This window comes from Cervus elaphus, chromosome 18, assembly GCF_910594005.1.
Source record: "Cervus elaphus chromosome 18, mCerEla1.1, whole genome shotgun sequence".
NCBI lineage: Eukaryota > Metazoa > Chordata > Mammalia > Artiodactyla > Cervidae > Cervus > Cervus elaphus.
In genome coordinates, this window is record NC_057832.1 from 52,202,770 (window position 1) to 52,229,837 (window position 27,068).

Below are 27,068 nucleotides of genomic sequence, written 5' to 3' on the forward strand. Positions count from 1 at the left end.
ACTTGTTCTTCATTCCCAGAAAACAAACAACTGCCGTCAGTAGGCAGGGACTAGGAGCTTAGATTTATCCAACTCTTTAAAGGTGGGCTACTAATTCCTCATCAAGATTAGTAATAAGAACTTTATTCAACTAAGTGTATAAACTGTTCATTTCTACCTGCTTGTTATATAGACTCCAAAGATCCTCCTCTAGAAAAGAAAAATTGCTTTTTTTTTTTAAATGCCTAGCACAAGGAGGTCAATTTAGTATAAGAAGTTGCTCAATTTAGTGTAAGAAATTTAGCATGTAAGTTTTAATGGCTATAAAATGACAATATCTATAATACCTAGTTGAATTCTCATTAAGTATAAAATCTGTGGCATAGTGGAAAGAGCACTCCACTTGGTATAAGAAATGTTACAGGTAGCAATTTTACTATTTGTTTACATTTAGTTCCTTTACCTATAAAAACAGGGATAATAATCCTTATCTTACATGATTGTTTTAAGTAATTTGAGTATATTTCAAATGTTCTACTGTTGGTAAAAACACTATACAAGAATAATGTATTATTTAAACTATTCACTTTTATTTTAGATTAGAGAAGGTATAATCAAACAGTATCCTGTCTTATTTTCCCATAATAAACAGGTATAGAAATAGTAGAATATTCATTTACATTGGTTTCTAGTATTAAGCCTCATTATTTTAAAAATTTAGGTAAGTGAATAAAAGTCTAACTTCATAGAAGATCCAGTGATTCTGATGCAAGAAATAATGTAATTTTACCAGTAAGACCCAATAAAATGAAAGTCTTTATAACTGACAATCTAGCTTAAAATATACATTTTAGCAGCGGGAAATACATCATTCTTACTAAATCCTCATAGTTCTAAATACAGTAAGTGGAATTGTTACTTATAGGCTGGAATTAACTGTAAGTTGACAATACTGCTCTCAGGGCAAAAAGTAGAACTGCCTAATATGTCAGTTAGCTTAGAGTAAATACTACTAAAATTTTAGAAGGTTTAAAGTCACAAACTTCATTTCCCAGTAGAATTTATAGAAAATGATAAAATTAATTATTTTGAAGGTTTTTTTCTTCTTCTTGGTCTTTCACTTAGTAAAGCTTTAATATCCTGAAGCAGAAAACAAGTTTATAGGAGATTAACTTAGTAAGAATTGAAAGTTTGTGACTAACATGGCTCTCATTCAGAGCAACATTTAGTAAAGATTATATTGGTATTTATATTCCAGGTATGAACTAATTACTGATACAATTGATACCAAAATGTATGTGTTAAACATCATATATGAATTTTACTGTTGTTCAGTTGCTAAGTTGTGTCCAACCTTTTGTGACCCTATGGACCACAGCACGCAGGCTTCCCTGCCCTTTACTATCTCCTAAAGTTTGCTCAAACTCATATTCATTGAGTTGATGATGCCGTCCAACCATCTCACCCCCTGTCACCCCCTTCTCCTCCTGCCCTCTATCTTTCCTAGCATCAGGGTCTTTAATCTATAATAATTTGTCATTCATTTCAGAGATGAGGAAGCGGAAGCTCAGAGGGGGCAGTTCACTGCACCATGCTCCAAGTGCCAGTAAAGTGTAGGTTTGTTTGATTTCATTACCTGTGCTCTTTCCATTAGGTCACACTCTTAAGTCAAAGTGGAGATTATCAAATGAATCCATAGCCCTGACCGATAAAACAACAAAACCAACTAACAAAACACTATGAATCCAAAAAAAGTCATTAGGTTCAAAAAGTTTTTGCACTCAATACAACTTTATCTTTTAAGCATTATTACTGATATATAGTGTGAGCTTATTAATAGAAAGAAGAGAAACAAAGCCTAAATCTTAAAAGTAACTTAAAAAAATTTAGGAAGGTTAAATTTCGTAATACAACTAATTAATAATAATAATGGTACCGAAGTACATACTGACAATATTTAAACAGATAATTACTTAACAGTATCTTAGTCTGTATATTAATCTTACACTGTTCATTTTCTGTCCCATTGCTAATGTTTCCGCTACTGGTAACTAATGTGGTTGGGAGGAATGACAAAAATTACTGGTAAAAATAAGGTTTTCTAGTGATTTATAAATAATAATATTTTACATAACTGAAAGATATAGTATCTTGTTTTATGCAATGTATCCTTGGCTGAAAATTTTAATAAGTTTTACAACTTTTAAATCATTTCTTAGTTTAACTATAATGCAGTTAATGAACTATGCTTGCATAAGGATACTTCAAACTATCACATAATTTATTTGTCACATTTATAGACGTTCATGCTTAAAATGACGCTTTAGGAATCAGTTCTGCAGGAGATCAGAATGGTTTTGATACTAATTTCATTTGTACACATTTTTTACCAATGTTAAAAATTTCAAGTTAAGGAATTTTCTTCTCTTTATTTTGGAGATAACATTACAGAAATGTAGTGGAATTGGCAGACAGAAATTAGAAATTTCAAGCTGTAAATTAATCAGAATTATTTAAATCATTTTTATTGTCCATAAACAGTGTTCTACTTACAAACCATTAAATATTATAAGACTAATTAAGTAACAATATAGAATCTATTAAGTAACAATACTAAGTAACAATATAGAATCTGTTATTTTAAATATATCATAAAATGTACCTATAAAATATAAAAGTATTTTATGTGCTTAAGGATGATTTGGCTCCTGTTGTTAAAATGAAAGCAACAGCAGAACACACAAAAAGAGAAAAGAATTAACTATTTTAACAACTACGGCTAAGAATATAATAAAAGACCAAGAATATATATCCCTAGAAATGAAGTAATAAAAAAAAATACTCCACAATTACTTTAAATGTTAACAGTTATACATACCCTTCCCATCTCAAATTCACGACAGGCCATCACAATGATCTAAAAAGAAAGGGGGTAGGATAAGATTGAGAATATATCAGTTAAATGCAATTTTACTTTTCCAACAAAATGAACATTTCAAGAATTATTTTTATTCTGAGCAGAAGTATACCTGGTAGGTTTAATATTAAAAGTATGAGTTAAATTGGTTTCAAATAACAAGATGTATTTGATTTGAACTGAATTTTTTGAATCTTACAGATATGTCTTTTGTAATTAAAATAATGCATTCAGGATATTTATCACATAGAATAGCACTATTAAATACTTTGCTTACTAAAGGTTGAATGTAACTGTCTTTAAACATGAAGGTTATTACATTTGCTTTCCATCCCAATAGTTTTATAATGTAATGTTTCAAACATACAGCAAAGTTGAAATAATTTTACAGTAAACACTGTATAGCTACCATCTATGTTCTACCATTAACATTTGACAATATTTGTTTTTATCACATAGCTGTCCTTCCACCCATCTATCAGTGTTTGGTAGTTGTCTTATACTACCAACTTAGACCAAGATTTAAAGTACTGCCATACTCTATTCTTGAAATATTTCAACAAATTTGTCAAAATTTAACAAGACAACCTAGCCATCAGTTTCTGTCTTTTTAATAAACTAACTATAATTAACATATCATTAGGACTCAAAAGTCATATTGTAGGATATAGTTAACACATCATTATGGCTAGAAAATCATGCCATTTCATGCAATACTTACTACAACATTGTACTCCCATATCATCCTCCAAAAATCTATTACTGTATTTGCTAAAGGTCCTTGGGTTGCCACATACGCTTTTGGCCCATAAACACCCTAAAAAAGTTAAAAACATACAAATTATGATTACCAAAAATATTTTCTTACCTAAATTTTAAGTTTTCAAATTTTATTAGCATTCCTGCTGTTTTCACCTAAACAATTTCCAAATAATTTTTCTTTAATAACGTATAAAAGCATGACAAAATATATTTCACTTCAGCTTCTGGTGAAACATGGTTCATAGAATTCAAAAGTAAACATCCTTATGCTGTTTTAAAAATTATTAGTTACCTAGGAATTGAAAGCCCTAGTCAACAAAACTAACTAGCAGAAACTTAAAAGCATGCATCAATTCTAAAAAATAAGACTAGAACTAGCTAATAGTTCTTTCTTAGCTAGATTCTTCCATAGCTGCCTTTGGTTTAAGCACCTACTAAATATACTTTTAATAGTAAACCCAAGAATATATCAAACAAACTAGCAGACTAAAATGTTAAACCAGCACATACAGCGAGCCAGTGTTATTAGGTACAGTTAAAAACTAGAACTTTTAACAAATGTCCTTATGAAAGAACATAAGCATCAATTATATCTGAAAGAATGAACTATGTATTAGGTTTTTTTTTTTCATATTTATTCATTTATTTGGTTAAGCCAGGTATTAGCTGCAATACTCAGGATCTTCGTTACTGCATGTGGAAGCTTTCTGTTTGTTTTTTAGTTGCAGTATGTGGGATCTAGTTCCCTGACCAGGGAATGAACCCCTGCATTAGGAGTGGGAAGTCTTAGCCACTGGACCACCAGGGAAGTCCCTATGTATTAGTTTTTGTTTAACTATTAGTTTTGGGCTCTGCCATATTTGTAATAAAATTGACTTTTCAGGAAAAAGCTTTTATTTGGAACCATAATTCTTCAATTTTGACATTGATATTAATTTTACCATATAACTCTTACCATCTTAATATTTTTCTCAACAAAATACTATAGTAAATAAATTCAAAAGCACAGAGTAACAGAACAAAATAGTCTTCTATTTACTCAAGTAGCAGTCTGAATCTCTCTACTGGTAAATACCCTATATGGTTCATTAACAGAAATGACTAAGTACATTTGTGTACATAACAAACGTGACAATTTAGCAATCAGTAAAGGCTTCCCAGGTGGCTTGTGGTAAAGAACCTGCCTGCCGATGCAGGAGATGCGGATTCGATCCCTGGGTCTGGACGATCCCCTGGAGAAGGAAACAGCAACCCACTCCAATATTCTTGCCTGGGGAAATCTCATGAACAGAGGAACCTGGCAGGCTACACAGTCCATGGGGGTCAACAAAAAGTTGGATGTGACTTAGCACCTAATCAGCAACAAAGGTGTTTATAATAAGCTTTCAATGTAAAAGAAGAAACACATAAACAAAAGAACTTTATCTCCACTATCATAAAATTAAGCAAAAATCTTTAAGGATGCTAGAAGGAAAACATAAAAATATGTCATGGCTGTGACTTTATTTTTACTTCTTTTACTGTTGCTATCACATCAGGCAATTTAAAATTTTTTAATAAAACTAGTATTGTAGGAAGTCATTAAATATGGCAGAGAAACACCGTTTAACGTTAATACATACCTTAATAAAATTTGCATTGATATAGTCTGAATCTTGAGAAGGAGTCTTTAAAGTCAACTTAACTCGGCTATGATCAACTACAGGGAAAAAAAGGGATTTTTTTAAATAACGTCCTATGAGCAGACAAGTTTTTTCCCTAATGAGCCATAAATAAGATTAAATAGCTAAAATTATTCACTTTTAAAAAATGAATGAAAATTGACTTTAAGCAGGGTAATTTCTAACATCATATTGATAGGAAGTAGGTCTCATTATAAAGCTGTGTTTCAAAGTTCGAATCAGAATATTCAGAACCTCTTTTAAAAATACAAAGTCCTGGGCATCATCTTCGATTTACTATACAAGAGTTTGGGATTTACATGTTTACAGTTTTTAATAAGCATTTTAGGTGGTGAGCACTAAAACCACTTAATACATTAGTTTGTTTGTCAGAATTCTTTTAAGGAACTCTAACTTTCATATTTTATAAGAAATTATAAAAATTAAGTAAAAGTAAAAAATTAAGTAAAAGTGACAAGTAAATTAAGATGATGTGTGAAAAGTGCTAAATACTTCACTTGACAAATAATATTAATGGGTAGTGTTCACTCAGCTAAATTGGTGTCAGCTGATACCTCCACTGTTAAATTACTATCCTTTCTTTTGTACTTAGTAAATATCTGGGGCTAGATTTTGAGCCTGTGAAATCCTACTAAAGTAGTAGGATCACCTAATTTCATGGTCCTAATAACATGTAACATGCCACAATCATTTTGGTTGTTTCTAATCCAGGGACAGTGATTATTAAAGACAATTAAAATACAAAAAGACATACAGAAATGGTAACAAATACAAATAAACTTAACAGACTTTTTGTTTTTTGGCCTCGCTGCGTGGCATGCAGGATCTTAATTCCCCAACTAGGAACTGAACCCGTCATCCTGCAAGTGGAAGCGTGGAGTCCTAACCACTGGACTGTCAAGAAAATCCCCTAGCAAACTTTTTAAGAAAAATACTTAATTTATTAGTAAACAAACTGAATTTGTACATTAATACAAAGGCCCAGTTCTGCTAATTTCATTTATTTATTTTTGGTGAAATCTTCTTTGGAAATATGTAGGAAGAGATATATAAGAAAGACATACTAGTTTCCAATTAAAATTATTTATCCCCTTTCCATGTTTCCAGGAAAGAGAATACATGCATGTGTATCAATGCTTTGTTCCTTGTTTCATTACATCCGACATGTCTTTTTTAAAAAGCTATTTTAGATCAGAAATCTACATATAAAAAATGCTAAGCTTTGGGTAAATGATAATAGAACAATTCTGAAGTCAGTATATGGCAGTTAAATAACTATATGATGCTTCTTCTTACCATGTTTGCCAATAATGATAGGTCCCAATTAATTACCCTTATTCATGTGGCCTATCAGCCTATATACAAAGTATCTCAAAGACAGAGACTTTGTACAGTAGTTGGCTGACCACTGATCCTTAGTAAGTGTTTCTGGGGACTGTGAGTCCAATGAGCACAGTGGCTCCCAAATGACTGCCAATACTGGTACCAAGCTGCTGCTACATACAAGCTGGAAATTTTTAAAAAATTCTCTGGAAAATTTTATGTGTATATAAAAATAAATAGTATAAAGATCTTCATCTATCATTACCCATCTTCAGTAAGTGTCAACATTTTGCCACTCTCATCTCAGCTATTGCTGATCACATAGCAACAAGGGGCTGGGGAAAACAACTTAGAAAGCAAGATTTCTGAGTCCCATATTCTGCGGTAAGTCTGATTCAGTCAGTTCACGATGGGACACAGAAATGGATTTTTTTTTAATGAAATAATGCCATTAGAAACAACATGATGGACCTAGAGATTATCATACTAAGTGAAGTCAGAAAGAGAAAGATACAATATGACATCACTTATATTTGGAATATAAAATAGGACACAAATGAACATTATGAAACAGGAACAGATTGATGGACATAGAAAACGGACTTGTGGTTGCCAAGAGGCAGAGTGGAAGGGGGAAAGAAGGATTGGGAATTTGAGATTAGCAGATGCATGCTATTACATATAGGATGGATAGACAATAAGGACCTAATATATAGCACAGGAAACTATTCAATATCCTGTGATAAGCCATAATGAAAAGGATTATGAAAATGTATATGTGTAACTAAATCACTCTGCTGTACGCCAAAAACTAACACAACATTGTAAATCAGCCATACTTCAATGAGAATTTTTTAACGGCTTTTTTTTTAAACACTCTAAGGCATAGGCAAATTTTCTAGTCACTGCTTCATACTGTATAATCACAGAATATGATTGAGAATTTAAACATCAGTATTATGCTGTGTATAACATAGGATGCATATTTTAAGATTCTTTATCGGTGGTCCTGTTAAGCATAAACATGAGGAGAAATAACTTAAAGAATATGAAAGAAATGATTGTTTTTCATTTCATGGCTTTGCTGCCTGCTTCTGCAGTCTGCCAGGAGCCATTTCCAAATACATAAAACCAGTATTCACTACACAGGCGGCTCTTTAAAGTAGCAGCTTTTTTCTTCTTTAACAAACATCAACATCTATTCCAACAACAAATACACATACACACACAAAACAATATATAAATATATTGTTGCCTCCAAGAAAACACACACCTATTGATATATCCTAGGTGTGAGAAAGAAAAGAATCTCCATAATAACACTGGAATAGGCAGAATACCCTGATCCATCACTTCTAGAGGCTAGCCAGCTCAGTTTTAGCCCTTTCAACAAACAAAAGCGGCAGGTCATCCTTGACAAAGGAGTATCTAGAAATTTCTTAATTATGGGACTGGTCTCAGTGGTCTAGCATAAAATAAACCAAATCTCCAAGATAGCCTGAGAAAAACCTAAGTGATCTTTGAATAGTGATTATGAAATTACTTTTAATGGATCAAAAGTAAGAATGTCTGCTCTTGCCACTTCAAGTCAACATTATACTAGAGGTTTCAGCCAGGGAAATAAGGCAAAACAGACACTCAGATTGGAAAGGAAGGAGTAAAACTATCATTATTTACAAATGACAAGATTCTGATATGTAAAAAATCCTAACATTTCCACAGAAAAATTACTAAGAAAAATGAGTCCAGGAAGGTCGTGGTCGTTTAGTCACTAAGTTGTGTCTGTCTCTTGTGAGCCCATGGACTGGGGCCTGGCAGACTTCTCCGTCTGAAGGTCAGTGGATTAAAAAAAGAGAAAAAAAAAAATCAATGTGCAAATATGAACTATATTTCTATATACTAGTAACAACTTGAAAATAAAATTAATTCCATTCACAACAGCATAGAAACTTTTTAAAAGAAAAAATACAAGATTTGTACACTGAAAACCATAAAACACTGCTGAGAGAAATTAAAGATTTAAATAAACAGAGTTGTCTTATATATATGGTTCCCTGGTGGCTTAGATGGTCAAGAATCCACCTACAATGCGGGAGACCTGGGGTTAGTCCCTGGGTTGGGAAGATCCCCTGGAAAAGGGCATGGCAACCTACTCTAGTATTCTTGCCTGGAGAATCCCCACGGACAGAGGAGCCTGATGGGCTACGTACAATCTGTAGGGTTGCAAAGAGTCGGATACGACTGAGCGACTAAGCACAGCACATATATATACATAAACACTTTCTTTATCCATTCATCCGTTGATGAACACGTAGATTTAAAGAGGCAATATGTTTTAAGATTGCAATTATCCTCAAACTGATCCATAGATTCAACACAATCCTTATTAAAATTCCAGTAGGAATTTTTGCAGAAATTGACAAGCTTATCCCACAATTTATATGGAAATGCAAAGGACTGAGAATAACCAAACCAATTTTTTAGAAGAACACAGAGAACTTAACACTCCTTCTTGCTTTTAAAACCTACTATTAAAAAAAAAAAAAAAAACTTACTATAAAGCTACAATGATCAAGATACTGTGATCTGGTGTCAATGAAATAGAATTAAGGGGTCCAGAAATAAACTCTTACATTTACGGTCAAATGATTTCCAACAAAAGAGTTAAGGCAATTCAGTGGAGAAAGGATAATTTTCAACAAATGGTGCTGGAACAATGCCACGTGCTCAAAGATTATTTTAGATCCTTACCTCACACCATATTAAAAAATAACTCAAAATAGACTATACACTTAAATGTAACAGCTAAGACTATAATACTTACAGGAATGAAATGAAAAAAACACAGGAGAAAATCTTTGTCATCTGGATTAGGCAAAAAGTTCTTGAACTGAACATGAAAAGCATGACCCATAAAACTGATAAACTGGACTTCATGAAAATTAAAAGTGTGCATTAAGACACCACTAAGAAAATGAAAAGACAAACCATAAAACTGAGGGGGGGGAAATGTGCAAATCATAATACCTAAAAAATGACTTGTATCTGGGGTATATAAAAATACCGGGATGCATGTATCTCTTCAAATTAGTGTTTTTGTTTTTTGTGTATATACAGCCAGGAGTAACACTGTCGGGTCATATGGTAGTTCTATTTTTTTGTTTGTTTCTTGAGAAAACTCCATACAGTTTTCCACAGTGGCTGAATGAATTCACAATCCCATCAACAGTGTAAAGAGTCCCCATCCTAAAAATGGGTCAACTTTATGATATTTAAATTATACCACAATAAGGCTGTTAAAAAAAAAAAAAAAAAAAACATACCTGCAAACACTGGTCATGCTAAAGACTCAAAAGAAATTGTCAATTTGCATTATTTTTATGACAGGAGGAAAATACGTATTTCTAAAAACTATTACTTTCAATTTAATTTTCCAAATTAAAATGATTAGAAATTTATTGGAAACTGACTTGTCAAACCTTAAATAAAGTAAAAAGGTACTGCTACTCTGCCTACTGCACAATGGTTAAGAGCTCAGATTCTAGGGCAAGGTTTCTCAAGCTCAGCACTAACTTTTATTTGACCTTGGCTCTTCTTTGTTGTGAGGAGGCTGTGGCCTCTAGACTGTAGGTTGCAGTAGCTTCCCTGTCCTCTACGCATGAGATGCCAGTAGCGGCCTGCTCCCGCCACATCCTAGTTGTAAGAACCAAACAACCAAACTATGTCTAGCATCACTAAATGTGTCTTTAGGAGCAAAATCACTGTGGCTGAAAACCAATACTTTGGATACAAACTGCCCGGGTTTAAATGCTCACCACACTATTAGCTGTGTGGCAAGCTATTTAAGTTGGTGATGGACAGGGAGGCCTGGCGTGCTGCAGCCCACGTGGTCTCAAAGAGTCAGAAACGACTAAGCGACTGGACTGAACTGAACTAAAGCTATTTCACCTTTGTCTCACTTTTTTATCTGCAAAATGGCATACAATAGTACCTCCCTCAGTTTTGTTTTGATGATTATGGCAAATAATCCATTTCCTAAAGAAACTGGCAAACAACACAAAGCAAGGCTTTCATTTTTCAGAGGGCCAGTGTAACAGCACTGAACGTCCCCCTCTATCTCTAGTTAAAATTAATAAAGCTTCCTCCTTCTCAGTTTTCTCTATGTAACTCCTACTACATTATTCTCAATAGCACTAACCACTATGAGAGACCACACATGTCATTTGAATTGTTCATCACCTTGCCTACACTATAAGCTCTATAAGGGCAGGGTGTTTGGTCAGTTTGTTTTCTGCTGTTATGTGCAGCGCATTGTATATGTTCAAAGCTTCTTGTAAAATGAATGAATGATACAACATATGAAAACAGAAACCTGAAGCTGTTTGAGATTCATTTCCTCAGATGGTAGAAAAAGAAGGTGGAAACACTGTTTCTTTAAGAGTGTGCACCTTTTCCGGTAAGCGGCCTGAGCTGACCCTTAAAAATGGTGCGCTATTCACTCGACCCAGAAAACCCCACAAAATCATGTAAATCAAGAGGTTCAAATCTTCGTGTTCACTTTAAGAACACTCGTGAGACTGCCCAGGCCATAAAGGGTATGCATATCCGAAAAGCCACCAAGTATCTGAAGGATGTCACTTTAAAGAAGCAATGTGTGCCATTCCGTCGTTACAATGGTGGAGTTGGTAGGTGTGCACAGGCCAAACAGTGGGGCTGGACACAGGGTCGGTGGCCCAAAAAGAGTGCTGAATTTTTACTACACATGCTCAAAAATGCAGAGAGTAATGCTGAACTTAAGGGCTTAGATGTAGATTCTCTGGTCATTGAGCACATCCAAGTGAACAAAGCCCCTAAGATGAGGCGCAGGACTTACAGAGCTCATGGTTGGATCAACCCCTACATGAGCTCTCCCTGCCACATTGAGATGATCCTTACTGAAAAAGAACAGATTGTTCCTAAACCAGAAGAGGAGGTTGCACAGAAGAAAAAGATATCCCAGAAGAAACTGAAGAAACAAAAACTTATGGCCCGGGAATAAATGCCGCAGAAAATAAATGCAAATAAAAGTAAAAGTGTTGGTTGTCTTAAAAAAAAAAAAAGAGTGTGCACATTAATTCCGTCTCTTCATTCCAAAGCAAAAACGACAACCCAGTTGTGGATATGACTAGTGAGAGAAGCGAAGTCCGATGCTGTAAACAGTAATATTGCATAGGAACCTGGAATGTTAGGTCCACGAATCAACACAAATTGGAAGTAGTCACCGAAGATGGAAAGAGTGAACGTCAACATTTTAGGAATCAGCGAACTAAAATGGACTGGAATGGGTGAATTTAACTCAGATGACCATTATATCTACTACTGGGGGCAGGAATCCCTTAGAAGAAATGAAGTTGCCCTTATACTCAAGAAAAGGGTACGAAATGCAGTACTTGGATGCAATCTCAACAATGACAGAATGATCTGTTTATTTCCAAGGCAAACCACTCAATATCACGGTAATCCAAGTCTATGCCCCAACCAGCAGTGCTGAAGAAGCTGAAGTTGAACAGTTCTATGAAGACCTACAGGACCTTCTAGAACTAACCCCCCAAAAAAGATGTCCTTTTCATTATAGGGGACTGGAATGCAAAAGTAGGAAGTCAATAAATACCTGCAGTAACAAGCAAATTTGGCCTTGGAGTACAGAATGAAGCAGGGCAAAGGCTAATAGCGTTTTGCCAAGAGAATGCACTTCTCATAGCAAACTCCCTCTTCCAACAACACAAGAGAAGACTCTACATGTGGACATCACTAGATGGCCAACACCGAAATCAGACTGATTATATTTTTTGCAGCCAAAGATGGAGAAGCTCTATATAGTCAACAAAAACAAGACCAGGAGCTGACTGTGGCTCAGATTGGGAACTCTTCATTGGCATAGACTAAAATTGAAAAAAGTAGGGAAAACCATTAGATCATTCAGGTATGACCTAAATCAAATCCCTTATGATTATACAGTGGAAGTGAGAAATAGATTTAAAGGACCAGATCTGATAGAGTGCCTGATGAACTATGGATGGAGGTTCATGACATTGTACAGGAGACAGGGATCAAGACCATCCTCAAGAAAAAGAAATGCAAAAAATGAAAATGGCTGTCTGAGGAGGCCTTAGAAATAGCTGTGAAAAGATGAGAAGTCAAAAGCAAAGGAGAAAAGGAAAGCTACCCATTTGAATGCAGAGTTCCAAAGAATAGCAAGGAGAGATTAGAAAGCCTTCCTCAGTGATTAATGCAAAGAAATCAAGGAAAACAATAGAATGGGAAAGGTTAGAGATCTCTTCCAGAAAATTAGAGATACCAAGGGAACATTTCAGGCAAAGATAGGCTCAATAAAGGACAGAAATGGTAGGGACCTAACAGAAGCAGAAGATACTAAGAAGAGGAGGCAAGAATACACAAAAGAACTAAACAAAAAAGGTCTTCAGGACCCAGATAATCAAGATACTGTGATCACTCACCTAGAGCCAGACATCCTGGAATGTGAAGTCAAGTGGGCCTTAGGAAGCATCACTACACACAAAGCTAGTGGAGGTGATAGAACTCCAGTTGAGGTATTTCAAATCCTAAAAGACGATGCTGTGAAAATGCTGCACTCAATATGCCAGCACATTTGGAAAACTCAGCAGTGGCCACAGCACTGGTAAAGGTCAGTTTTCATTCCAGTTCCAAAGAAAGGCAATGCCAAAGAATGCTCAAACTACTGCACAATTGCACTTATCTTACACGCTAGTAAAGTAATGCTCAAAATTCTCCAAGCCAGGCTTCAGCAATACGTTCACCGGGAACTTCCAGATGTTCAATCTGGATTTAGAAAAGGCAGAGGAACCAGAGTTCAAATTGCCAATATCCGCTGGATCATCGAAAAAGCAAGACAGTTCCAGAAAAACATCTATTTCAGCTTTATTGACTATGCCAAACCCTTTGACTATGTGGATAACAATAAACTGTAGGAAATTCTGAAACAGATGGGAGTACCAGACCACCTGACCTGCCTCTTGAGAAATCTGTACACAGGTCAGGAAGCAACAGTTTGAACTGGCCATGGAACAATAGACTGGTTCCTAATAGGAAAAGGAGTACATCAAGGCTGTATATTGTCACCCTGCTTATTTAACTTATATGCAGAGTACATCATGAGAAATGCTGGGCTGGAGGAAGCACAAGCTGGAATCATGATTGCCGGGAGAAATATCAATAATCTCAGATATGCAGATGGAGAAGGAAATGGCAACCCACTCCAGTATTCTTGCCTGGAGAATCCCAGGGACAGAGGAGCCTGGTGGGCTGCCATCTATGGGGTCGCACGGAGTCGGTCACAACTGAAGCGACTTAGCAGCAGCAGATATGCAGATGACACCACCTTTATCTCAGAAAGTGAAGAAGAACTAAAGAGCCTCTTGATGAAAGTAAAAGAGGAGAGTGAAAACATTAGATTAAAGCTCAAGAAAACTATGGCAACCAGTCCCATCACTTCATGGCAAATAGATGGGGAAACAGTGGAACAGTGGCTGACTTTTTTGGGGGGCTCCAAAATCACTGCAGACGGTGACTGCAGCCATGAAATTAAGACGGTTGCTCCTTGGAAGAAAAGTTATGACCAGCCTAGACAGCATGTTAAAAGGCAGAGACATTACTTTGCCAACAAAGGTCTGTCTAGTCAAGGCTATGGTTTTTCCAGTAGTCATGTATGGATGTGAGAGTTGGACTATAAAGAAAGCTGAGTGCCGAAGAATTGATGCTTTTGAACTGTGGTGTTGGAGAAGACTCTTGAGAGTCCCTTGGACTTCAAGGAGATCCAACCAGTCCTTCCTAAAGGAGATCAGTCCTGGGTGTTCATTGGAAGGACTGATGTTGAAGCTGAAACTCCAATACTTTGGCTACCTGATGTGAAGAGCTGACTCATTTGAAAAGACCCTGATAGTGGGAAAGGATGAAGGAGGGAGGAGAAAGAGACGACAGAGGATGAGCTGGTTGGATGGCATCACTGACTCGGACTTGAGTTTGGGTCAACTCCGAGAGTTGGTGATGGACAGGGAGGCCTGGAGGGCTGTGGTCCATGGGGTCGCAAAGAGTCAGACACAACTGAACTGAACAGTAATTCTAGAGCATAATAAGAGTACCTCAAAATCATACTGCTTAATTTAGAAGAACTATTCAGAAATCCATACCATTCACTACTCTGAAGTGGATTGGTAAGAAAAGTGAATTATATTTTCCAAAAGCTTAATGAGTGGTTACTATGTGCTCGGGACAACTGTAGGCATTGTACATGCACAAAGTAATCTTTTAAGGTAATTATTATTTTAATCTCCATTTTGAAGATGAAGAAACTAAAGCACAGAAAGCATGAATCCAAAATCACACAGATAACAGGTGACAGAAGCAGGACTTGAACTTCCAGTCAGAACTCGTCATTATGCTCTGCGGCCAGCTTGTAATAACTGTGCTACTACCAGCCACCCGCAGGTCCCATATCTGAGAGTAAAGCTGAATAACAAGGATGAGGGATGAAATTTATGCAAAGAGGACAGTAAGAAAGAGGGAAGAAGACAAGTGAGGGAGGAGGCAATTTGAAAAAGGGATATTATAGAAGAAGGAAATTTAAAAAATAAAGACTGGTCAACAACATCAAAATAGTTAACAGAAAAGAATAAGCACTAAACAACAACAACAACAATAATAATAAAAGTCTATCAAATATGATAATTAAAGTCACTGGAAAATTTATCAAGGACATTTTAGAAAGAATAAGCTAGGAATGAATGAGATTTTGTCAATTATACTTCAATAAAGCTAGAAAAAAAAGGATGAAAGGAGAGTTGAGAGAATGGTATCATGGAATGTATACATTTCTAGATACTTGAAGGAAGGAAAAGAGAAAGACTATTGGCAGCTTTAAAAGGCAGCAGGTATGATATAAATTTTTAACTTTTACAGTTAAAGGTACTCTGATAGATTATAATGCTATCAGTCTTAGGCATAACCTCAGATACATACCATGTTCTTAGATTACTAAGAACAAGCAGACACACAAGCATGAATCATGGTTCATTTTTTTTTCATGGTTCATTATTAATGCTCATTAATCAATTATAGTTCTTATGAATAGATAATAGATGAGTTAATATTTTTAGCATTTTATAAAATGTATTATACTTATTGAATTATGTCTGTATTATTTTATTTTTTACAAAAAATTTCTCTGAACAGGGAGTCCACAAAATATATTTTTACTTGGATTTTTCAGATTTAAAAGTGGGGCAGTATCAGAGTAATTGTGATGCTTAAAGGGGAAAAAAATGAACAATAAAACAACAGCAAAATCTACTATCATAAGGAAAGGCAAGCACAACCACAAATTATTATCTTGTAGTGTACCTTGAAAGAGAAGCTCATCATTATTTTCCTAACAAATAAACTCATTAGGAAGAATAAAGCTAGTTTAAGCTATAAAACTACTAATTAGCATATCCATTTGTTCCATTAATGGCATTTTAAACTTACATGGCAGTATGTCCTTATATCTGTTCTTTTTAACATTTTCTTCTTTTTCTCCAGTGGCTGTGGGATAAATCTTTTCTGTTCTATATTTGGTTGACAATCTTCTTAGTCGCTTAAAATCAAAAGAAAAGAAGATTCAAATTTAGAAAAACATTAGTATTTCAAACTGTTAATGAAAATTTGAATGGTATTTAGCTCTTCATTGAATTTTGCTAACCCCAATTTCTCACAACTCATTTTCTTGTTTTTCTAAGTTCACGGTAATCTCCCTAGCTCTTAATAATTAAGCCCTTAATAATTAACCCTAAGATTTTTTTTTCTTAGCATAAAAGCAAACCTAAGATTAATATTCCAACTAGTAATTTTAAAAGGGGGGCAGTAGAATAAAAGTGGCGGTAGAATAAAAGTGGTAAAGAGTCCACCTAACAATGCAGGACTGAAGAGACTGGGTTTGATCTCTGGGTGAGGAAGTTCCCCTGGAGAAGGAAATGGAAACCGATCCAGTATTCTTGCCCGGAAAGTTCCATGGGCAGAGGAGCCCGGCTTGTTACAGTCCATGGGGTCACAAACAGTTGCACATGACTGAGCAACTGAACACAACATGGCACCAGATACAAATAATTTTATTTAAAGAAACCATTTTTAAGCTGAGTCAGAATATTTAACTCAGGATCCAAAAAACAAACTTTAAAATCACATCTAAAAGATTATATAAAAGTTCTTATTTCTTCTCTCAGTAAACCTTGAGCACCCATGATGTGCCAGGCTCCTTCCAAGGCATAAGCTAATAATTACTTATAAGACACTGCAAAACAAAGTTCTTTGATACTCAATTGGAAATGTTCAACAAAGACCAATTCTGCTTATTCAGTGCATTACAGAAGTGGTTTGTGAGTTAGTGAGAAATTCTTACCACATATGGCAGTAGGGATGTTCTTTGAGCTGGAATATTTCTGCATGTCAGTAATACACTTCCTGCTTTCAGAAGCACTGAAAGTCAGCATTGTGAATTGTTTAAATTCACTACTCAACCACATTGCTGAAATCTAATTTCAAAGGAACCTACTTTCTTCCAGGCTTAAAAACATATCGAAGGCATTCTGGTTCTACTATTCAACAAAAGTATTAAATACAAATGAAAAAGATGTCTGGTAACATTTAATTTTTTCACCATTTTATTTTTGTTCCTTGTGATACTGATAATTAAGCAACTAAGAATAGTATGTCTGTATTTTCACAGACAGAACTTTAATTGAACATCCTTAACTTATTCTTGTATTGACATACTTAACATTTAACATCTGAAATAATCTTAAAGTAGACCCTCACATACAGAATAAATAAGTTTTTTCTTCTTCTCTGAAAAACTCCTAAATTTTATCATCCCAATCTTAGAGACCTAAAGCAGGAATATGTTTTTTAAAAATGAAAAATCTTAACTAGAATTTTGTTTTGCACAGGCACAATGCCAAAGCAAAACTGTCCACTTTTACGATGTTATTTCCTGTAGTAATAAAGTTTTCAAAGTATGGAAGTGCATGGGGGGGAGGCGGTGTAGAGAATTGTAGTTATTTAGAAAGTAAATGGGCTGTTGGTGAGGGTGTGGGAAAACCAGAACTTTGACACAACACTGGTAGAAAAGAGTATTAGTACAACCCCTAAGGAGGGTAATTTGGCAATTACAAATACACATAACCTCTTAACCTAGAAATGCACGTCTACAAATTTGTTCTCTAGATTAATGGCACATGCTCATGAAATGATGTACACACACAGTTATTTACGGCAGAATTATTTATAACAGGAAAAGAACACAAAATTGGAAAAGACAGTAGAGGGCTGGCTAAAAAGGTCTGTTTCATTTACAGAAGCAGGGTTGAAAACAAATGACAAAGCTCTTAATATACAGTGATTTGGAAAGATCTCAAAAATATATATGAAGTGTAAAAAAGCAGAGAACACAGTAGTGTATATATTACTATTAGTGTTAAAAATATTTATTTGTATTTGCTTGTACGTGCATAAAACATCTCTGAAACTATTTACAAAGGTTGTTGTCTATGGGGAAGAGAATGAGTAGCTGTATGCTATGGATGGGAAGGAAACATTATTGTACATTCTTTCGTACATTTTGGATTATATGAATACATTACCTATTCAAAAATAAAATTGTTTAAAAAATAAAAGTAGAAAAGTTATTCACAATTTCTCTATTCTACATTAACAAAGATCCTCCTAGTTACTTACATATATATCTTGCATATTTATGCAATTTTTTATTTTCTCTGCTCAAAGATTTTCAAATATAGTATCAATGTATTACAAAATATTCTACGTGAATGTGACTAACAGAAAGATAGCAATCCAAACAGTAGCAGAAACACAGGGGTAAGAGACTGTAACTTAGGTAACTATCCTTGGAAAAAAAAGATACACCCACACACACTAAAAAACAAAACAAAAAAAACTACAAAGAAAAGGAAAGAGGGGATGAATTTAATTGTAAAATGTAAATGCACTTCTGGAATGCCTGCTCCAGTCACTCTAAGCATTTCTTCTTTTATAAGAGAAATTATGTTATTTAAACATGCAAATTAAAATTTTTATAGGAAATTACTTTTCATTTCTCATATATGAAGCTTTAAGAACACTTTTGTGTACAAGTAAATATCTAATTTGAGTCTGAATTTTTATAGATCCAGTTTTCTTAAAGACTAACACAACAACCTGGATAGCATATTTAAAAGCAGAGACATCACTTTGCCAACAAACGTCCGTCTAGTTAAGGCTATGGTTTTTCCAGTAGTCATGAATGGATGTAAGAGTTGGACGGTGAAGAAAGCTGAGGGCCGAAGAATTGATGCTTTTGAACTGTGGTGTTGAAGAAGACTCTTGAGAGTCCCTTGGACTGCAAGGAGATCCAACCAGTCCACCCTAAAGGAGATCAGTCCTGGGTGTTCACTGGAAGGACTGATGCTGAAGCTGAAACTCCAGTACTTTATCCACTTCATGCGAAGAGCTGACTCATTGGAAAAGACCCTGATGCTGGGAGGGATTGGGGGCAGGAGGAGAAGGGGACAACAGAGGATGAGATGGCTGGATGGCATCACCGACTCGATGGACATGAGTTTGAGTAAACTCCAGGAGTTAGTGATGGACAGGGAGGCCTGGCGTGCTGCGATTCATGGGGTCACAAAGAGTTGGACATGACTGAGCGACTGAACTGAACTGAACACAACATAGGATGTTTTTCTACAGTCATGCTTCCAACAAATCTATGTAAGTAGCATACTTAGAAATTTTCTTACCTCTTAAGAGATAATAACCTATGTTCTTACCTCTTAGAGATACTAATCTATGATATAGTATAAATAAAGCCATGGTGGTCCATTAAACATAAAAAATTGTTTTGTGCATTTAAAAAATTGACATAAAAAATTCTACCCAACTATATTAAAAAGATATCTTCAAATAGGAACTTATTTCCTAACAAAAAATCAGCTTTATAGTTAGTTGGTTGAATTAAAATTCTTGATCTGAAACTCTAGCTGTAAGACACTGAATATATTTAACCTGTGTCTCCTCCTCTGTGATCTGAGAATAATAACTACTCTCAGCAAAGAGCCTGGCATGAAAAAAATGGGCTCAATAATTGTTAACAATTACTATAGAATATTTCTGAAACTCTTTAAATGTTATTTGCTACTACAATTTTCTTTCTTTCTTTTCTTTAAATAAAGCCTTTCCTAGATCAGAGATCAAAAGGCATCACATATTCTAGGCAATTTGTTTTCCTAGGAGTGTTGCATATTATAAAGCATGCTTCATTCATACTGTCAATTTTGAGCATGCTTCACAGTCACCTGGAGGGCTTGTTAGACGAGAAACTGCAGGGACCCACCCTCAGAATTTGTATTTAATGAGTTCCCAGGTGATGCTGCTGCTGCTACAGTCTGGAATCTGTGCTTACGAGCCCCTGGTGTAAAGTATGTTCAAGAAGGAGTATAGTGACTGAACTGCATGACAAATACATAAACAGAATGCATGTTACTTCCTCTACTAAACTTTAAACTCTATGAGTACAAGATTATTGTCACATTAAAAAGTGTAATGCCCTGTATTACCAGAGCATACTTACTTCTTATATGTTAAATAAGTTAATTTTAGAATAACATCTGAATGCTGGGCTAAACAAAAGAAAATGGTTTCATTCTTTTAGTACCACATAAAATTTAATCTCAGTAGTGCCTGGAGGAAACAGCACCACCAAGGCTTATTTAACTATATGAAATGGAAAGTACTTACACATATAATGTCATTTTAATTTCCTGACCACCATTTCCATTATCTGTAGTGATGTTGTCTCTATGAAATTGAGAAACACGTCATAATGTACTAAGGAACGTTACTTTTAAGTATAGTGCTATGTGACAGTTGTATGAGAACAGCACTGAACCAAACACTAATAAAAATTATTTATTTATTAAGTTACACATAATTATACTAAAGTAAGAAAATACTTAGAAATCATTGTCCTAACTGAGCAAAAATATAGCTAAATGGTATATTTACATAAACTTATAAGCACTATTCACACCCTTTATTATGTGTGGCTTTTTTAACTAAGCAAAGGAAAAAAAACCTTTAAGAAAGACATTTTCAGCTACCCTTAAAAGTCTTGAGAAAAATCACATCATAAACTCATATAATTCCACTCTAGAATTTCTATTTTATAAAGCAAGTCTGGTCATTTTAAATCCCACACCTGAAAATTCTCCAATGGGTCTATCACATCCTAGATAAATTACCACATCCTTTAATTTTAACATATTTTGAAATCTGCCTGTCTAATTTCCCAGCTTCTTTTTATAACACTCTCTCACACAGAGTATGACACTTCAGCCATATAGATTTATCACCACGGCCACCACCACCACCACCAGCAACCTTCCACCCCTCAGTTCTACAGGTTTTACTCTTTCTGGTGAGTTAGTAGGACGACTCTGGCTAGAGTGTTATTTCCTTTCTGAAGCCTCTCTTAAACCTTCCCTTCCTCATTGCTCCCAATTCCCAGAACTAAGTAGTCAAGAATTCATTGCTCTATTACCACTTGTGAAAAGTATTTATAGTTTAATGTCTCACCCATTAAACTATAACACTGAAGCCAGAGACTGGGTATCTTACTGTACTCTATAAACTGCTGCTGCTAAGTCGCTTCAGTCGTGTCCGACTCTGTGCGACCCCATAGCAACCCACCAGGCTCCCCCAATCACATTAAAACAAGTGATTTCAAGAATTGTTTAATTAGACTTCTCAGGCAAGTTACAGAGATGCCTCTGATATGTTAGAATTTGTGATGCAAATAAAAATAGGGTTTAACAATCACTGTGTTTTAAAGTTTCAAACAAATCACTTTCTCTTTACTTTTTAAAAACACAAAAGGTTTACTCTCCAATTCTAAATCAGTAACTGATTCTCAGAGGCCTCTAAAGCCATATACAACATGACTATCCTCTTTAAGGGATCCAGTTGTGTGTCAAGACTTGGTTCTTTAAAAGGGTAGAACAGTTTCCTTGTTTATCTAAGGACCAAAGCTAATGAGAATGTGTTTGTGACGCTTGTTGACTCCAGAACTGTCTGTCCACTCGATTGTCCACTGGGTGTCCCATAGGCATCACAAAATGTCCAAAGCACATGTCCAAACAGCGCCACCATTCAACAGTCGCTCAAGCCTAAAAGCTGGGAATCATCCTGACTCCTGCCTTTACTCCTCCCACCTCAACATCCAATCAATCCACTGGCAAGCGGTGTTAGCTCTGCCCCTCAAATTTATCTAGTTCTCTTCATATTAACCAAACAGACCTAGAATTCAGAGTACATGTAGACAAGAACAAGTATTAAATTTGATTCTGACCTGGATTTTCAATCAGAACAATTAAGAAATCAGTTCTAATGAGATGGATGAAACTGGAGCCCATTATACAGAGTGAAGTAAGCCAGAAAGATAAAAACCAATACAGTATACTAACACATATATATGGAATTTAGAAAGATGGTAACGATAACCCTATATGCAAAACAGAAAAAGAGACACAGATGTACAGAACAGAATTTTGGACTCTGTGGGAGAAGGCAAGGGTGGGATGTTTCCAGAGAACAGCACTGAAACATGTATATTATCAAGGGTGAAACAGATCACCAGCCCAGGCTGGATGCATGAGACAAGTGCTCGGGCCTGGTGCACTGGGAAGACCCAGAGGGATGGGGTGGAGAGGGAGGTATGAGGGGGGATCGGGATGGGGAATACGTGTAAATCCATGGCTGATTCATGTCAATATATGAGAAAAACCAGTACAATATTGTAATTAGCCTCCAACTAATAAAAATAAATGAAAAAAAAAGAAGAAAGAAAACAAATTGACAGAAAAACAGTAGAGCTTAAATAAAATTAAGGCAACTCAAATTCTTTTTGGTGTAAGGTGGAAAATAGATAAATTAGGTATTGGAGATCAATCCTTCTAATACTCTGTTATTAGGTCATACACTACTGCCTCCAATTCCTAAATGTCCCCAACAACTGAAAAAAACAGTATCAACTTTATAAGACACTAATTTTAGAAAATATGCACACAAGAATATGCAAATCATAATAATGTACCTTAAAGTTAAATAAAGTGAAATTACTTTATACTGTAGCAAAATATAAGAATAACTAAACAGTACTGCTTTTGCCCTTGCTCTGTAATATTTCTGAAGCAATTATCAGGAAAACTCATCTGAAGTTTTAAAATTCATCTATGTGTACTGTGGCACATAGTTGGCAGACAGTAACAACTGATATGAAAAAAATTCATCTGGTTTTATGCCTAAAATATTAATGTCATCAGACACAAAAAGCCACTGACTCATAATACTACTGAGTTAACCCAACGACAATAACTGGATGATTATTAAGACAAAATTAAAAAATTTAAAACCTCAAATACAAAGTAGCAGCATCAAGTAGTAAAATCAGAGTATAATTTCCATAAAACATACACTCTCTAACTGGCTATTCTTTGTATCTTTACAAATATATTTATGTAAAAATATGTATGCTATTAATAATAACTTATAAGCAGTTAAAATAACAGGTCTTTCAAGTACACAACTGCAATGTTTACCTTTAGTTGCAAATTATGCAACTCTGCCTTTCAAAATTCATCTTCCTATCTTTGCTCACCCTTTTACCTACTGCTGCACGACAGACTAACTTATCTGTCATTCTTCAGAAATGCATCGCTATGCCTTCTCATGAAAGCTAAGTCAGGGCCCATACCGCTGCTTCATTTTGCTATACAGTAGAAACTAACATAACATTGTAAGACCACTATACTCCAATGAAAATTATTAAAAAAAAAAAAATGTAAGTCAGGGCTGGTACTTAAAAGACATACTTTGAAGTAAATAGGGGCCAATCGTGGGCTTCCTAGATAGCACAGCAGTATAAAAAAATTCACCTGCCCATGCAGGAGATGTCGGTTTGATCCCTAGGTCAGGAAGATCCCCTGGAGGAGGAAATAGCAACCCACTCCAGTATTCTTGCCTGGAGAATCCCATGGACAGATGAGCCTGGTGGGCTACAGTTCACAGGGTCACAAAGAACTGGACACGAATGAACACACATGCATCAAAGGGGCCAATCTTACCAGTCTTTAGGTAATAAAATTTCAATGCTTCAGTTATTTTCAGTTGGCCAAGCAAACTCCTTGCTTCTTTACTGCTCAGTACAGAAATCATCTTGTTGAAACATTTCCTGAGAATAGTACTGGAACCCAACCCCATCTTCCACTTCCTCCCTTATTGCTTCCTCATTTCTACTCACAGCACTTGGTATTTATCTCTCATCTAGAACATATCCCAATTTGCAATAATTATTTATATGTGTACATATACCATCCCTGATAGAATATGAGTTCCCTGAAGATAGAGACCATGTCTTATTCGATTAATAACAGCTACTACCAGTGTAACCTGTGACAAACTCCAGCAAGTCAATAACACTGTTTAGGTCTTCTCAGGTGGTAATATTCAGAGGGAAAGGATGCAAATCAGAATTGGCCAGTAAACTTAGGAAGTGATTTTCCTTCCCTCCTTAAACTTCATTATCACTTCATAATGAGACAGCTTTAAGTCAAAGAAGCTAGGGTTCAATTCCTAATTCCATTAAATACTAGCAAAGGGGATCTCTTCAACACAGTAGTTTTACAATCCTCCATGAATGGATGAAGCAATAGATCTTCATTTTGAGAATTAGTTTTTAAATAAAACTTTGTACTGCAGACTTTATTTTAAAACAATTAATATGGCAAAGCACAAAAGCTAACAGAAAAAAAGGTAGTAAAAAATTTCACATCAAGCCTATAATCATTTTTTGCATACCCTAGACAACAAGCAAATGGCTTCCTTTTCTTAAAGGAAGGACTCCAGTTTTCTAGTTGGAAAAGAAAATATAGTACTTTCTCAAGATCAAAATATTAGAAGGATATAATTTATAAATTATATAGAAAAAAACTAGAATCCTATTTGAACTAAGAGGACAATACAATTGTTTTGTTAATACAGCAAATGGAGGGACTTCCGTTGAGGTTCAGTGGTTAAGACTCTGCGGCTACTGCAAAGGTCAAGGGTTCAATCCCTGGTGAGGGAACTAACATCCACATGCCACGTGGTTTAGTCTAAAAATAAATGTAAAAAATAACTAATAATTTAAATGCAGTAAATGGGAAAAAATGGGTTCTCAGGTTTATTTTTGTTTCTGCTCACAAAGTCCTCACCTTCTCTTTCATCTGTTTCTTCATCATCCTTTATCTCATGCCCCTCTCACCATTTAACTCATGCAAACACTGATTCCATATTTTCTATGTCAATCCCAACTTCAAACATTTTCTTCCACTGTCCCCACAGCAAATTGCTCAAAAATTTCCAAAATCTACATATTAATGCTCCAGCTTCTGACTATGCCTCCCTTCATCTGGTTATGTCTTGACTTAAGAAAACACAATCACTATAGTCCTCATTACTCTGTAGTCTAAACTGGGAAATACTCTAAGCCCAGACTCTCAAAGTATTCCAAAGCAATTCATCACTAATCTCATTATTCCAAAATATATAACATAAATATACAGTAGACTTGAAGATTTTGAGTCCCAGGGTCAACACATTAAGTTACAATAACTGTCCAACTGAAAAATAAAGACCCCTCAAATTAATAGTGTGGATGTAGAATTCATATTTTCATCTTTGCAAAAACAAATGTAGCACAGGAAGAGTCACCTTTGCAATTTAAGAAAGCTCAGTTCATATTTACCACCATATGGAAATGAAACTCATACTTCTGGTAAACCATGAACTCCTGAACCCCCTGAAAATTTCATTCTTCTCTTTACCACTTGTACTGAAAACTACTGCTCTGAAGTCACCAATAATCTCCAAAAGGCATCAAAATTAATAGCCTCAATTCCTGTAAAGTGTTTAACAAATGATCTTCCTCTTTTTAAAACTCTTTTCTTCGATTCTATGAAACTACTGTCTCTTGACTTTCCTCTTACCCTTTCTGGTCCTTTAAGTATGTGTTCTCTATTCATCTATTGTCTCCTCAAATTTTGTCTTTTAGCAAGTCTATCCCCTGCTCCTTACTACTCCTTTAACTATTACATTGGGCTTTGTTGGTGGCTCAGTGGTAAAGAATCCGTCTGTCAATGCAGGCCGATCCCTGGGTTGGGAAGATACCCTGAGGAAGGAAATGGCAACTCACTGCAGTGTTCTTGCCTGGAATCCCATGGACAAGAGGAGCCTGGCAGGCTGTAGTCCATGGTGTCAAAAAACAGCAGGACACAACTTACTAACTAAACAACAAACAACTATTATATGACACAATCTCCAAATCTGTGTTTTCTGGAACATTCACAACAGCCTCTCAACTCTAACTAGATACAAAGAAATTGACTGATTTTTTCAAATGCTTCTATGTCCCTTTTGATATTCATGGCACCTCTACCCTCCTTAGCCATTCAGGCTTAAAACCTCCCAGTAGTTTTGGACTTTCCCCATTTATCTGTCCACTTGCTTCCTCTCACATCCAACCAGTTTCAAGTTCCAGTGAGAATACCTCAGTAAACAGCTACCAAACCCGACCCTTAACTTTCTAGTCCCACTACCAATGAAGAAAGATAGTTGTTTTAAGGACAGAATGATGGGTAACTTAATTTTCTTTCCTTTAATTATATTAAAGGAATTGTATTGTCTTTTCAATTAAAAATATTTAAGAAACCCTTTGAATGACTATGTAAAAATGGGAAATTTGGTGGCATAACAAAATAATAAATAACTGATAATTAATGTACGCCAAGGAGTAGAGACAGAAAAACGCATTTGTGTTCATCATCATGCATGCAAAGCACCCTACCCAACATTCACCATAGAGCTTGCCTTTAAATATGTAAAGACTGAGAAGAGCATATAAGATCAACAGATGAGGAATTTAAGGAACATTTTTAATTACGCGCTTCAGATTAGCTGACTTCTTATGGTGGTGGTTTACTCGCTAAGTTGTGTCTGATTCTTGCGACCCCATGGACTGTAGCCCGTCAGGCTCCTCTGTCTACAAGATTCTCCAGGCAAGAAATACTGGAGTGGGTTGCTATTTCCTTCTCCAGGGGATCTTCCCAACCCGGGAATTGAACCTGGGTCTCCTGCATTGCAGGCAGATGCTTTCCCAACTGAGCTGTAAGGGAAGCTGCTGACTTCTTATAGAAACTAGCAAATACCAAAATATCTTTATTTGTATATTCAAATAGTGTCTTTTTTTTCTTAAAAACACTAAG

The 27,068-nt window shown here is 35.4% G+C and overlaps 2 protein-coding genes and 1 long non-coding RNA gene across 7 annotated transcripts in view; 1 reads left to right on the top strand and 2 right to left on the bottom strand.

The window, feature by feature from the left end:
- PTPN12 (protein tyrosine phosphatase non-receptor type 12) overlaps nt 1-27,068 on the bottom strand; it is an 86,168-nt gene that overhangs the window by 32,480 nt on the left and 26,620 nt on the right. For 3 of the 5 annotated variants that reach the window (XM_043871591.1, XM_043871594.1, XM_043871593.1), the window contains exons 2-5: nt 16,207-16,315; nt 5,281-5,357; nt 3,618-3,713; nt 2,858-2,896 (exon numbers count right to left, since the gene is read on the bottom strand). In XM_043871591.1, the coding sequence (XP_043727526.1) occupies nt 2,858-2,896; nt 3,618-3,713; nt 5,281-5,357; nt 16,207-16,315 (321 nt within the window). Of the gene's footprint in view, nt 1-2,857; nt 2,897-3,617; nt 3,714-5,280; nt 5,358-16,206; nt 16,316-23,891; nt 23,913-25,588; nt 25,593-27,068 lie in introns of those variants that run through there. The other 2 variants (XM_043871592.1, XM_043871595.1) reach the window with 2 other exon arrangements.
- Nucleotides 9,872-11,933, bottom strand: LOC122673748. The gene is made up of 2 exons (XR_006334816.1): nt 11,773-11,933; nt 9,872-11,111 (listed from the first exon to the last, which is right to left on the bottom strand). It is a non-coding gene; the product is annotated as an uncharacterized LOC122673748 (long non-coding RNA).
- On the top strand, nt 11,110-11,750 carry LOC122673747 (60S ribosomal protein L17-like). The gene has a single exon (XM_043871596.1). The coding sequence runs from the start codon at nt 11,147-11,149 to the stop codon at nt 11,699-11,701; it is 555 nt and encodes a 184-aa protein (XP_043727531.1). The 5' UTR covers nt 11,110-11,146; the 3' UTR covers nt 11,702-11,750.